The sequence below is a fragment of the Gallinula chloropus genome, assembly GCF_964237585.1.
Source record: "Gallinula chloropus genome assembly, chromosome: 1".
Classification (NCBI taxonomy): domain Eukaryota; kingdom Metazoa; phylum Chordata; class Aves; order Gruiformes; family Rallidae; genus Gallinula; species Gallinula chloropus.
Window position 1 is genome coordinate 75472547 of NC_140085.1, and position 13004 is coordinate 75485550.

Below are 13004 nucleotides of genomic sequence, written 5' to 3' on the forward strand. Positions count from 1 at the left end.
TTTTAGTGAACATGTTTAAAAGGTTGGCTAATATCAAGTTCATAAATTCAGATTATTTTTAATCCAAAGTCTTAAAATACTGTACAAAATTCCTCTATAAGCTTATCAAAGCGTGCATAATTATAAAATGATTTGCATATTTCATTGAAGAAATACAGATTTAGGAACTGACTGTAGGGATAAGCCATCGTTGCAGTAAAAAATAGCACTGTGCCAACTATCATGTGCGAACTAAAGTGAAGGACAGGATGAATTTCCTTATTTCTGCTGGAATTCCTTTCTGTCATTCACTGCTCCTCCACTACAACTTGAAGAGCAAAGTTTATGCCTTTGGAATGCAGCAGATTGCCCCAAGTGTGATGGTTCAAATTTGGTTTTTTTCTATTTTTTCCCCTCTGGGGACACAATGCTTCTGGGGATCTCTTGTTTCCTTGACAAACTGCACGTTTGATTGCCGGTTCCAACACAACATATGCAGTTTATAAGAGCAGCGCATTCTTTTGCTCTCTGTAAAAGAAAATAAAGTCACTACAGCATCTAAGGAAAATGACAGATTCCCAGGAAATAAAGACTTCTGCCTCTGTGTGCTTGTGTGCGTGTGTGAAGTTTAATAGCTTTTGAATGAAGTGACATTTTTATTGCTCTGAGGAGTACGTGTATTGCAATAGGTTTTATTACTTTGGAAAATGGGAGCGTGAAGAAAGAAGCTCTAAAATAAGATAAAAGTGATGTTACATTGAATAGAAAATATTTGCATTTCATTTGTTTAAAAATAGGCTAGTAAAATGCATCATGTCATTCTTCACATGTCAGCCCGGACAAATGAAGCAAAGATGCCGTCTTCTTGAGAAAGTAGGTTCTCAGGGGTATCATATTCCAAAATGTTCCCTCGCTTCATGACGATGACGAGGTCTGCAGTCAGGATGGTGTGAACCCGATGCTGCCATAAAGAAGAGCATAGAGAAGGTTTCATTGTGATAATTCTCACTGCAGTTAATTAGCGTGCCTAATGCAAGGCATGTCACTTTTGTGAAGGGCTGTCTCTGTTTACAGTGGTATTTGGAGGTGCTTGTACTGTATCTTTAATCTGAAGAGGTCTCAAATCACTTTACAGCCTCTGGCACCAAGCCTGAAAATACTTAGGCGTGCACTTCACTTTCAGTCTGCTAATTGCTGTTGTGGACAGCTTGGCTGCTGGAACAAATTCTACAGCATCACTGAAATACACGTTCCCCTTTAGGAAATACGGGTGAGGAACGTCCTGGGTATGCCTGCACCCTCAGGTGGCTTAGTATCCTGCTCCACTCCTTGGTCCTTCTACTCTGACTTTCTGCTCTGTGTCTATCTTAGGGCACTCCTGGGGAGCCAGGTATGGACAGGATGAACTCTAGAAGTGCAATGTTTCATGATATGGGCTGAAGGTCAGGGATTACTCTATGGGGTGGATTCCTTAGACCTTGTAGGTTCAATATTAGCTGCACACCTAAGCTTCAATTCAATACAATAGATAGTCATGAAATTAAACAAACCCAGGAACAACACAATAAACACCTTCTTGAGCTGTTGTCTCAGAAGTTGTGCAGTGGAAAGGAAGCAGAGTGAAAAGAAACTAAAGAGGTAAAAATAACTACCAAAGAGCCAGAGGTCTTGTGAGCAGTGTGGACTGAGAGAGTCTACTTGTGAGTCTTCACCAGAGTGGTGAACAGGCCGTCCTCTTTGAGGAGTAAGTTTGAGGCAGTGTCACATTCAACTAGCAAGCCCTCAGAAAGGACTAGGACAATATTGGCATCCAAGATGTGAGATACACGATGCTGGAAAAAGAAAAGAAAGACAGGTGGGTGAAGGAAGGATCAGCTGTGAATGGAGAGAGAAAGGAAACAAAGCCAACTCTGTGAGGAAAGCTAAATAGTAGTGTGTGCCATTTTGCTTCAGACACTGACTTCGGAATGGCAAAGCAAAAGAAATGTCAGATTCCAGTCAGAAGGACAATTCTGAAAATTTGAATGGCGTGTAACTGAAGGAGAATGTGCTCACTGCCAGCATCTTCAGCATTTACACTTCCAAGAACCTTAGAGCCTGCTGTGAATGAGACAGGTTAAGCGGTTTGCCTGACACAAACTAGTCACTGACAGACTTGAAACCAGAGTCCAGGAGGTATGAGTCTAACCTCTAACCACAGGAATGGGTTCCAGACAGAGCAAACGAAGCAGCTGTTGAAACACTTATTTATCTTGTGGATAAAACATCTGTTTGTTGACTAAGCCTTCTGTCACAAGGTGGAACACTCTATGTGCGTACGTGCATGTGCATGTATATGTATGTACATAAACATACCTGCACAGATATATGGAATTTATGGGCATTAAAAATGGCAGGAAAACAGGAAAAAAAAATCATAAACCCTTAGTTGAACAGATACTAATTTTTCAGAAGTTCCCATCCATAATAATTTTTAAAACCTTTATCGTAAACCCAACTTTTTATTCTGAAAAAAAAAAAGAGATAACTCAACTTGAGAAACCACAGCAAGCTTTTGAAATCTCAGGTCCTTTTGCAAGTTTGTGCCATGATTGTAGACACTACACATGCACAGACTTCAGAGGGAAAATTAAAATCTAGATTTTGACTCAGCTCTCAATAATGTCTTAACTCACAGGTTCTATTTTAATTTTTTTAGTGAGAATGACTTCAAATTTTCTTGGAAACATTGTAGATGCTGAAGTTCCCTGTAAAGTCCTTCTTCAAATCTAAGTGGTTTTGTTTGGCCCTCTTACAAGAGCATTTAGTGCTAAATTTCAGGTTGGCAGTATGTGTCTTGACTTGTTGTAGTATCTGGGAATATTCTAACCTTGGGTTTTAGTTTTATTTTGTGATATTTTTAGTTTTATATGCTGATGAACTGGTGAAAGCCGAGGTTAAGTGCCTGAGGAGCAAGCAAAGGGAGCATTTGCTGGCATCAGTACTTACCGCTATCGTTACCACTGTGCGGTCTGCAAAGGCAGTCATCACAACCTTCTGCAAAATGTTTTCCTATTGAAGGAAAAGGCTTGCTTCAGTTACTTCATCCTTTTATGTTTTAATTCATACATCCTCAAGCACATAAGAGAGGAGGTCATATTCCATATTCTATCTCTGATCTGCACACCGGATTCTCAGCAACGAAATGCCACACAGGTGAAAGTAGCAGTTTTCTGAAACATTAGGTCTTTTTCTTTTCCCTTGACCGTAGGCATCAAACCCAAAACCACACCAGCAGAAACAGCTGAAACTAAACATGAGAGAAAAGCAAAAAAAAGTTGTCGCTTTTCTCTGCTAAAGAGTTGTCATAGTTGACCTTTAGGGAAGATGATGCCTCCTCTCTTAGTAGACAACAGTGCTAATTTCTATACTCACTGTGGCCATGTCAATAGATGCTGTGGCTTCATCCATGATGAGAATGCTACTCTTGCGGACAAAGGCTCGGGCCAGACAGAAGAGCTGCCTTTGCCCTACACTGAAGTTCTCTCCTCCTTCTGTCACCATTGCATCTGTAATAAAACCAGTTACTTTGAATGTCACACTGCGAAATGCTGTATGGTCATACTGTCAGGACCCAGTGATCTGGAGTAGGCACTGTGAAAGCTCTGCATGTTGCGGTTACCAGGGTCAAGCAAAATCCCTGTAAAAGCCAATAAGCATAATCTTGACTGAACACTGAGACGGAGTGATACCAAAAATAGTGAGCACAGCTTCTTGGGAAAGGAATGATATATCATTAACGAAATAGTGGCTACAAATAGTCAGCAAATCTGGTAGGCTGCAGGAGAATATCTTAGTAATATGAAATACACTTAATATGGAAGGAAATACGTGAGTTTCCTTCATGAGCCAGATCTGAAATGATAAGGAAAATGCTCTGTCAGTGTTCTAGACAAGAGCTATAGCTCTGCTGGCAGAGCCAGATTCTTCTGAAGAAGCAGAGGTAAAACAGCTTTTTTAACTCTTTGTTCACCAGCCACCCAGCTATGATGCTGGGGTGTTGCAGATTTTTTCTGCAGCTTTTTAATAAGAGTATTCTCTCCAGCATAGAGACAGGTTAACATGCCAAGTGCAGAGTCCTGCACATGAGACATAACAGCCCCTTGTAGCACTACAGGCTTGGTGGAGACTGGCTGCACAGCTGGCAGGCAGAGAAGGACCTGGGGGTGTTAGTTGACTGCTGACTGAATATGAGCCAGCAGTGTGCCCAGGCGGCCAAGAAGACCAATGGCATCCTGGCTTGTATTGGAAATAGCGTGGCCAGTAGGTCTAGGGAAGTGATTGTGCCTCTGTACTCATTGGCATTGGTGAGGCCGGACCTCAAGTACTGTGTCCAGTTCTGGGCTCCTCACCATAAGAAGGACATTGAGGTCCTTGAGCAAGTTCAGAGAAGGGCAACAAGACTGGGGAAGAGGCTGGAGGACAAATCATATGAGAAGCGGCTGAGGGAGCTGGGGATGTTTAGCCTGGAGAAGAGGAGGCTGAAGGGAGACCTTATCACTGCCTACAATTACCTGAAAGAAGGTTGTAGAGAGGTGGGAGATGGTCTTTTCAGCCAGGTGACAGCTGATAGGATGAGGGGAAATGACACAAAGCTGTGCCAGGGCAGGTTCAGATTAGATGTTAGGAAAAAATTCTTCACTGACAGAGTTGTCAGGACCTGGAACAGGCTGCCCAGAGAGGTGGTTGAGTCACCAACCCTGGATGTGTTTAAAAAAAAGGGTAGATGAGGAACTTAGGGATATGGTTTATCGTAGGACAGGAACAGTTGAACTCGATGATCTCGAAGGTCTTTTCCAACCTAGTGATTCTGTGATTCTATTATTCATTAGGTGCCTGTCAACTCCTGCATGACAGTTCAATGCGTAAAATCCCATGCATCTGTTTATATGTGTGCATGCTCATGCATGCATCATTTCATTATTGGCTTATGTTCCCAGAGACTTGGTTCAGACATACCAAGGCCTCCTGGCAATGACTTGACCATGTTCTTCAACTGAGCAATCTCCAGAGCTTCCCAGAGTCTATCATCCGTGCACTTGCATTCTGGATCCAAATTAAATCTGCAAAGAAAACCATAACAGGAGTCTCGTTACTGCAGTTACAGTTCATTCAGGTCTTCCATAAAGGAACGTTTTGGCATTGTGTGTGTCATGTGACTTCCCTTGGGCAGGCTGTGTAGATATATTGGACTGAGCTAGGAAGGCTCCTTCTCTTTTCCATCCCTCCCTGTCCCACAGTGCCCATCATAAACACGCCATGTGATGCTGTTCACCACCTCCTGATGGCATACACCTACCGGATGGAGCCACTGAACAGTATTGGATCCTGGAGAATAATGGAGAGTCGGGAACGGAGAGTGTGAAGAGGCAATTTGCTGATGTCTATTCCATCGATCACTATCCTCCCTGTTTAAAACAACATGCAGAAGATGTGAGGGAATTCAACAAAGCATGTGGTCTGTGGGGAGCAGGCAGAAAGATAAAACCACCAGTGTGGCCTGGACGCCAGATGAAGAGGCCATGTGTCTCTTCAATCTCTCAGCACTGTTATATAAACATGGAGAAGGTAAACCTTCTTCCCCTTCCCTTAAAGGAACTATGTGGCTTCAATGTAATTAATAATAGCACCAGAAGGATAATTTATTATAGGGAAACCTGAGCTTTACAGCCAAACAGAGTGATAACAAAAGCAATTTACATAATTAGCCATGTCCCGTGTCTTTCTTTTTCGCCCGTGATTTAACAGTTGCAGAAGATACTTAATTTGAGATTGTGCAAAATTTCTTTTGCATCATATTTGTATGTATCTGCAATCCGTCCATCAGGAGCCAAAACTGTCCTTCTAACTCTGGAAGGACTGGGGTAGCATTAAATTTTTAACAAGAGGTGGATCAGAAGAAACATAAAGGATGACTTATTCCAACGCATTTCAGTGCCACTCATGCTGGGTCTTACAGCTTGTTTCGTTTAAGCATTTGGTTGTGAATTAGCCACATACTGTTCTGCTCACACAAGATTACTGGAAGCAGTCACATTAATTGCTCCTTAACCTAGTAGTTCATTCCCCAACAAGAAGTTCCTGCAACAGCTGGAATACTTGGTAAAGTAAGAGGATTTTTCCTTTTCTAGTAACTACTTCAGGTCAATGACCATATGGATCTCATCTGAAAGTCTGATTTATGATATGCTGGGTGTGCCAGCAGCTGATATTCAGGTGAGGGAGATGGGGGAAATGTACAAGAGAAACTGGTTACCTGGTCTGTAAGTAGGAGAGGGTGAGAAGGGCAGAAGGAATCTCTTTCCTTGAATCCTCAAATGAAAGCCAGGAACTGCTGATCCCACCAGCTTTCTCTGGACAGAGAAGCTTCCCCCACGTTACAGGGAAGCGGTGGGTTGGACCAAACTGAATGAGGATATGGTAAAGGGCATTTACATCAGGGTCACTTTTGTAGTTTCCCTGTGGATCACTTAACCAGGCATCTGCACTCAGCCCTGGGAAGTACCTAACATTAAGTCCATCAGTTCTCTCTCCAACAGTGAGAACCCAACTGTGAACTGGCAAAAAACATATTCAAAGCTGTGTGTGTATGCCTCTTCTGTCATTCCCAATTGTCATGATAGTGAAATTTATAGGTTACACCATGTGGCCTTATTCCAGTGAAAGACTTCATCTCTGGCTAGTCAGACTACCATTAGCATTATGCTTTTATTGGAAGTTCACAGAAACCAAGATTTCATCTGCAGGGTGCAAAGTCCAATTGTTTTCAGGCTTTCAGAAATTCCGAATTAGGTCATATAACTTCATTATGAGATAGTGGTGGTTGCATAAACTTAAGCAATTCCTTTTCTTTTTAAATGAGGACATGAGATAAGGTTAGCAGAATATGAGGTGGACTAATGAGAGAAAAATTAATATGGCATGCACTGGGAATAGGGGAATGCATTTTTGATAGAAGTTCAAGGAAAAGAGAAAAGCAGATGAGAAGACCTAAGGGGAAAGTAAATTAGAGAGGCATTGAGAAACTGGGAAAGTAATAAAGGGTGGCCAAGCAGGACAGAAGAGAAATAGGAGGCGGTTTGAACAGAGGGCAAGAAGAGGGAAATAGTAAAGAAGTGACAGTAGGAAACATGGAGCACATACAAATTCAAAGAAATAATAGAGGCATAAGGATCCAAGATGGACAACATGAATGAAATCTGGCTCCAGTAAAGTTACTCAAAATCTTGTTATGTAACTTTTATTAAAGCCAGGACTCCACCCAGAAGTGGACCAGCATAGAGGCCAAATATGGGTCTAACTTAGAGAGAGAGGGAGATGCACAAAGGATAAACAGAGCTTGATTAGAAAAGACTTAGGCATGAAAAATCAGGGATACAGAAGGAACAGACAAAAAAAGATAGCAAAAGAGGATTAAAGCAGAAGGAAACTTGAAGTTAGCCATAAATATATCTATTATTTGTTTGTACTATCTATATATCCAGGAATCCTAATCAGGAATAGGAAACCAATTGCCATAGATACATATGAGCTAGGGAGCTGCTTTGGCAGGGGGGTTGGACCCGATGATCTCTCGAGGTCCCTTCCAACCCCTATGATTCTATGATATCGGCACATAACCACAACAAAAGCAAGTATTAGCTGCATGACATTTACTTATCCTCTGGCATCCTAATAGGGTTTCCCTAGCAGAAGTTTCAAGTACAAAGGCTAAATTAGAAACATGGAAATCTTTGAAACAAAAAGATGACTTTCCAGTAGGTTTCCATATTCCTGGAACAGTATACATGTACCTGTGTTATAAATGCCAGGATGCCTATCACTACATACCAGTTCATTGCAACTAGCTGATAGAGTGAAATGCTGCAGGAGTGAAAACAGCAAGATGTTTCCAAAACTTTTAGTCAGTTTCTGCTGTAGTTGTGGGAAACCACAATAAAATAAAGCACAAATATCAAGGGAATGGGCTTGTTAAGTTCTGGTTTCTAGTCGCTAACATTTTGACAGCTATCATAATTTCATGTAGCTATTCTTTAGGGAGAAATTTAGAGGCTCCAGGGAGTTGCATACTTTTGCCTCCTATCTCAAAGATGGCATAATGCTTTGTCAAAGCATACACATTTTTATTATTATTTTAATTAGATGTATAACCTGTGAGTAATATTTCCTGGAAGAATGAAGCACTACTCACAATAGGACGCTTTGTACTTTGAAGGACCAGGCATAACAAGCCCCATTCTAATCAAGTATCTTCTGAACCAGAGAGCCAGGATATAAAATATCATAAAGTGTCCTTGCTTCTTCTGAAGAAATGAGGGGGGAACAGATCAGGAGTCACAACATATGCCTTGAAAACTAACCATCAAATATGTCCACCATTCTGAAGAATGCCAAAGACAGGGATGATTTGCCACTGCCAGTACGACCACAGATCCCAACCTGCAAAAGAAAGCAAGATGTTACTTACTTATGGACAGAAGCTGTAAAACAGACTTTCAGTCCTTTTGGGAAAGCTGGACTGGACTGCCCTACTTGTGAGAAGAAAGGTCCTTCCCAATGGCAGACTATGGTAGACATGCTCCTCGTTTCCACCTCTCAAGATTGTGAGAGGACTTGCCCTAGGAACATCTTTGAAACTTCAGCATTTTGACCTGGACTCCAATGAAGGCCAACTGTATCCTGGGCTGCATCAAAATTGACGTGGCCAGCAGGTTGAGGGAGGTGATTCTCCCCCTCTGCTCTCACGAGACCCCACCTGGAGTACTGTGCCCAGTTCTGGAGTCCCCAACATAAGAAGAATGTGGAACAGTTGGACCAAGTCCAGAGGAAGGTCATGAAGATGATCAGAGGGCTGGAGCACCTCCCCTATGAATACAGGCTGAGAAAGTTGGGGTTGTTCAACCCAGAGAAGAGGTTTCAGGGAGATCTTAAAGTGGCCTTACAGTACCTGAAGGGGCCTACAAGAAAGCTGGGAAGGGACTTTTTAGAAGGGCATGAAGTGATAGGATGAGGGGGAATGGTTTTAAATTGGAAGGGGGTAGATTTAAACTGGATATTAGGAAGAAATTCTTCACTATAAAGGTGGTGAGGCTCTGGAACAGGCTGCCCAAAAAAGTGGTGGATGCCCTCTCTCTGGAGGTGTTCAAGGCCAAGTTGGATGGGGCCTTGAGCAGCCTGGTCTAGTGAGAGGTATCTCTGGCCATGGCAGGGAGGGTTTGAACTTGATGATCTCTTTAAGGTCCCTTCCAACCCAAACCTTTCTATGGTTCTATGATTCTAAAATATGAGATATTCTTGCATTTTTATTCAGTTCATCTAATCTCATCTGGCCACATAGGCTCATTCTATGCAATGGAGATGGACTTGGAAAGTGGAAGTCTCAGAAGGAAAACTGATCCCAGCAAAGAATAAAACGTCATCAGTGTAAATTTCTTGACCCATGCCCGGGACTTCAGAGAAGTCCATCAATGCATATAGCTGTCACTGCAAATTGTTGTTATTTTTGCTTTTCTGCCATCTTAGAAAACATAGTAAGGAAAGATCTCATCCAGAATGAGGATGATAAGCAATTACTTGACATGGTACCTTTTGTCCTGGTTTGATATATGCCTTAACGTGCTTAAGAACAGGCTTCAGGTTGTTTTCATAGCGAACGCACAGATTTTCAATCTTGATTTCTCCCTCCTGGGGCCAGTCTTTGGGTACTTGAGAGGGATCTGAAATAATTACAGAAAACCAAACCATAAGGGTGCCATCAGAAGGTCACACTTTATGACATTTTCTTTCCTCCTCTCTCCTGCCTGGGGACCATCTTAAAGCCACTCAAGAAATGGAGCCCCACTCGCTTGCGGAGGGAGAGCTGGGATCTCCCTGGTGGGGATGTTAGCACTTAGCTTCCAGATCTTGACACATAAGATGAGAGGGCAAATGCTAAAGTGGTTCTTGGCAGTGAAACAGGAGAAGCCAAATGAGTAGAGAAGAATGTAGTGTCAGCGCAGTGTTAACATGCTCCTCGGTCAGTAACCGGCACAGGAAGGGCAGCGCAAGGAAGGATGTTGTTACTGCTTTACAACATGAGCTGTTGACATTATCACAGCTCGTATTTTATCCTGATTTGCAAATACACAGGCAGATTTTGTCTCCAGAATAAGGGGCTTGACTTTCTAGGGAAGCCTGCTAACCGGTGAGCTTTTTAGACCTTGCACTTCAAGCACTTCTAAAATCCCAGTCAAAGCCAATTTGAAATTTGTGGAGAACAAAAAGGAATGTGCAGTTCAGGAAAGACCTGATAAGGTCCAGTTGCTAACATGCCCCTGGCCTGCAGTCCCCTTTTGCCACAAAGATCAGAGATTTTGAAGCCTGTGACTGATGAAGAATTTCCATTTTTATCCATATTTTTGGGTTTTTTAACAGATACAGGGATGTTTTGCTTATCCCATCTATAATTTTGCCCTGGTACTTTCTCACTGCTCTAGAGGGCCATGCTTTGGCTTCCTGGCATTTGGTAGGGGTTTTTAATGTTGACTAACATGGGCTATGTGTCTCATGGCTGCTTTTGGCTATCTTTGTCACTCAGATCGGTAGGAGATCCTGCATATCAATGAGAACAGATTTTGGCCAAAGTGGCATATATATTTAACATGACCAAGTCCACTGTGCTGTCACATTACCACATGAAACCTAAAAAAGATTAAAGCACAATACCCAAGTAGCCATCATAGTTCTCCGACTCCATGTTCAGGAAACTGTGCACTTTTTTAACGGCACCCATCTGCACTTCCAGATCAGCCAGATTCCTCACCACCCAGTTTAAATAGTTGGTTATCTGCATCACAAAAGGAAAACAAGGACAGGGTTCAGCCTTCTGTCTGTTCATCTACCTGTTTGTGAATAAAGGTTGGATAAATCTGTAGCAGTCTTTGGCCTGAGACAGCACAGTGGGTCTCTTATCAGCGTTCAAAACTCAGTACAACAGCATCAAATACGTAATAAGACAGTCATACTCCAACACAAACAACCCTGACATAGCAATTTAGTGCTCGGTTATTCTCATTCTTGTTTTTTGAAGGACAACTACAGAAAGGTTTCACCTACAGTCTGAAGACATGACTGATTAAGGGAATCTCTTGTCATCAGCATCTAGAAGTCAATACTGAAAAGCTTCTTCTTTAAGCACACAAAGACAGAAAAAAATCACTGACAATATTACATGTTCTAATCTGGACTGCAACTGAAGATTAAGAAAGTTTATTATTTCAAGTATTGTGAAAATTTTATTACTGTTTCCTTCTGTGCATATTTAGATAACTCATTTCTCTTACTCTGAGTTTCTTAGCATATAATTATATGAGAAATAATGTATTTATTATAAGCACAATGGTATTTCTGTCTTGGTTTTTAATCCCATTTGTTATCATAAGGATTTAATCAACAGTAAAGGCATTAATTGTAGTAGATAATAGTTGATAATTAGTTGCCTAACAAAACCCAGTAATTTAAAGAAACTGATCTCTAGTCAGAATTAACTGACTCGGATGAAAACTGCAAAGCAGTTTCCTAAATGTAGGTTCCTAAGTCTGTATTTAGGTGTTCATCTAAAAAAAGAAAACTGATCTTACTAGGAACAGTTGATGGTGAAGCACCTTTAAAAATCGAGATACTTTACATGGCTGAATGAAGGTTTAGAAACATAGAAGGTGGAAACATCCAAAACACAAACATATTCAGTGAAAGGTTTTGTCATTTATTTGTGTGAGAGTTGCTGAATTTGCCAAATAAGAAACTTATTATGAATAAATCACTTCTTTTCCACTTACCTAATACTGATGCAATAGGCATACAGTAAATAATTTTGACTGAGATTCAGCAATAACATTTGTTGTCAATTTAGAGGATTTAGTTGCTTGCTTTAGCCTTAAGACAGAATTATTCCAGGGGTTAGTGTGAAGTATTTTCTTTGTTGTTCAGAAACCTGTTATTTCTGTGTCCAGTTTTCGAGTCAGGAAGTTCTGGAAATAGGTATGTTTGCAGACACCCTGCAGAACTCCTGCTTGTGGAGTAGCAGGCTGCAGTTGGAGAGCTGACAGGTTTGATAACAGAGCCTGGCACCCGAAAGGCTCTAGCCATTATTTCAGCCTTCACCGCAGTTGTGCAAGGGAGTTGGCAGTGTTTATACAAGGGGAGAGAATAAGCTGATGGATGTCTACTGTAAACATGATGTTGGTACAAAGAGTTTGCTCTCATCCAGGTCCAAATGTCAGCCCTCTCTTAGCTCCAAAGAGCCATGGTACAAAAACATGCACCAGGGGACGCAGGTAATGATCTAACTGCATCGGTGGTGGTGTGGGGCAGGAGAGAGGCAGGTAATCACTTGGTGACCACAGTGTTTTTCCCTCTGCCATGCCAGACTTCAGCACATGTCTAATTTACACTAATCATCTGTTTGCAAGTACAGACTAAATACAAAGAAGCCAAAGATGATGCAGACATCTCGGCGCTTCCAGATCTCTGCTAATGAAACAGGATTACGAGGAATGTTTTCAGAGTGAAGCTGAAGCACTGGGACTGATTCTCAGTTGCTGGCAGGTTCTCACACTGCTGCAACCACGGCACAAAGGGGATCTAAGGCCACCCTAAGGCAGCTGCCGAGAAATTTCTGTTGCAACCATAGGCAGCATTTACACACAAAGCCAAATCACGGTGTTAGACTGTGAAGAGCCATGCCTACCAGCCCCAAAGGTCCCAATCCATTCGGAACTGCGTGGACAATATTCGGGCAGCTGAAGAGTTTCCTTCTAAAGGCAAAATTGGTGCTTCTGGTTCTTCAGCAATCATTTTATTTGGTCTTTGCTTAAAGATTACCTAGGTTGCAACAGTCTATGGAATAGCATTTTTTGGCAGGTTTGCTGTACACAGGCAGAACCGACACTGTGTTGTGCAAAACAGAGTGCACAGCAGGTCCTCTTACGCATTTTTAATTTTCCTGG

General features: G+C 41.9%; 1 protein-coding gene across 4 annotated transcripts in view; it reads right to left on the bottom strand.

Moving 5' to 3' along the window:
• Positions 1-655: 655 nt before the first annotated feature.
• The window catches only part of ABCC9 (ATP binding cassette subfamily C member 9), a 60429-nt gene continuing 48080 nt past the window's right edge, over positions 656-13004 (bottom strand). For all 4 annotated transcript variants that reach the window (XM_084278052.1, XM_084278049.1, XM_084278050.1 and 1 more), the window contains 8 exons: positions 10723-10843; positions 9604-9734; positions 8379-8457; positions 5318-5426; positions 4978-5081; positions 3394-3527; positions 2968-3030; positions 656-940 (listed from right to left, as the gene is read on the bottom strand). In XM_084278052.1, the coding sequence (XP_084134178.1) occupies positions 803-940; positions 2968-3030; positions 3394-3527; positions 4978-5081; positions 5318-5426; positions 8379-8457; positions 9604-9734; positions 10723-10843 (879 nt within the window). In that variant the 3' untranslated portion in view covers positions 656-802. The remainder of the gene's footprint in view (positions 941-2967; positions 3031-3393; positions 3528-4977; positions 5082-5317; positions 5427-8378; positions 8458-9603; positions 9735-10722; positions 10844-13004) is intronic.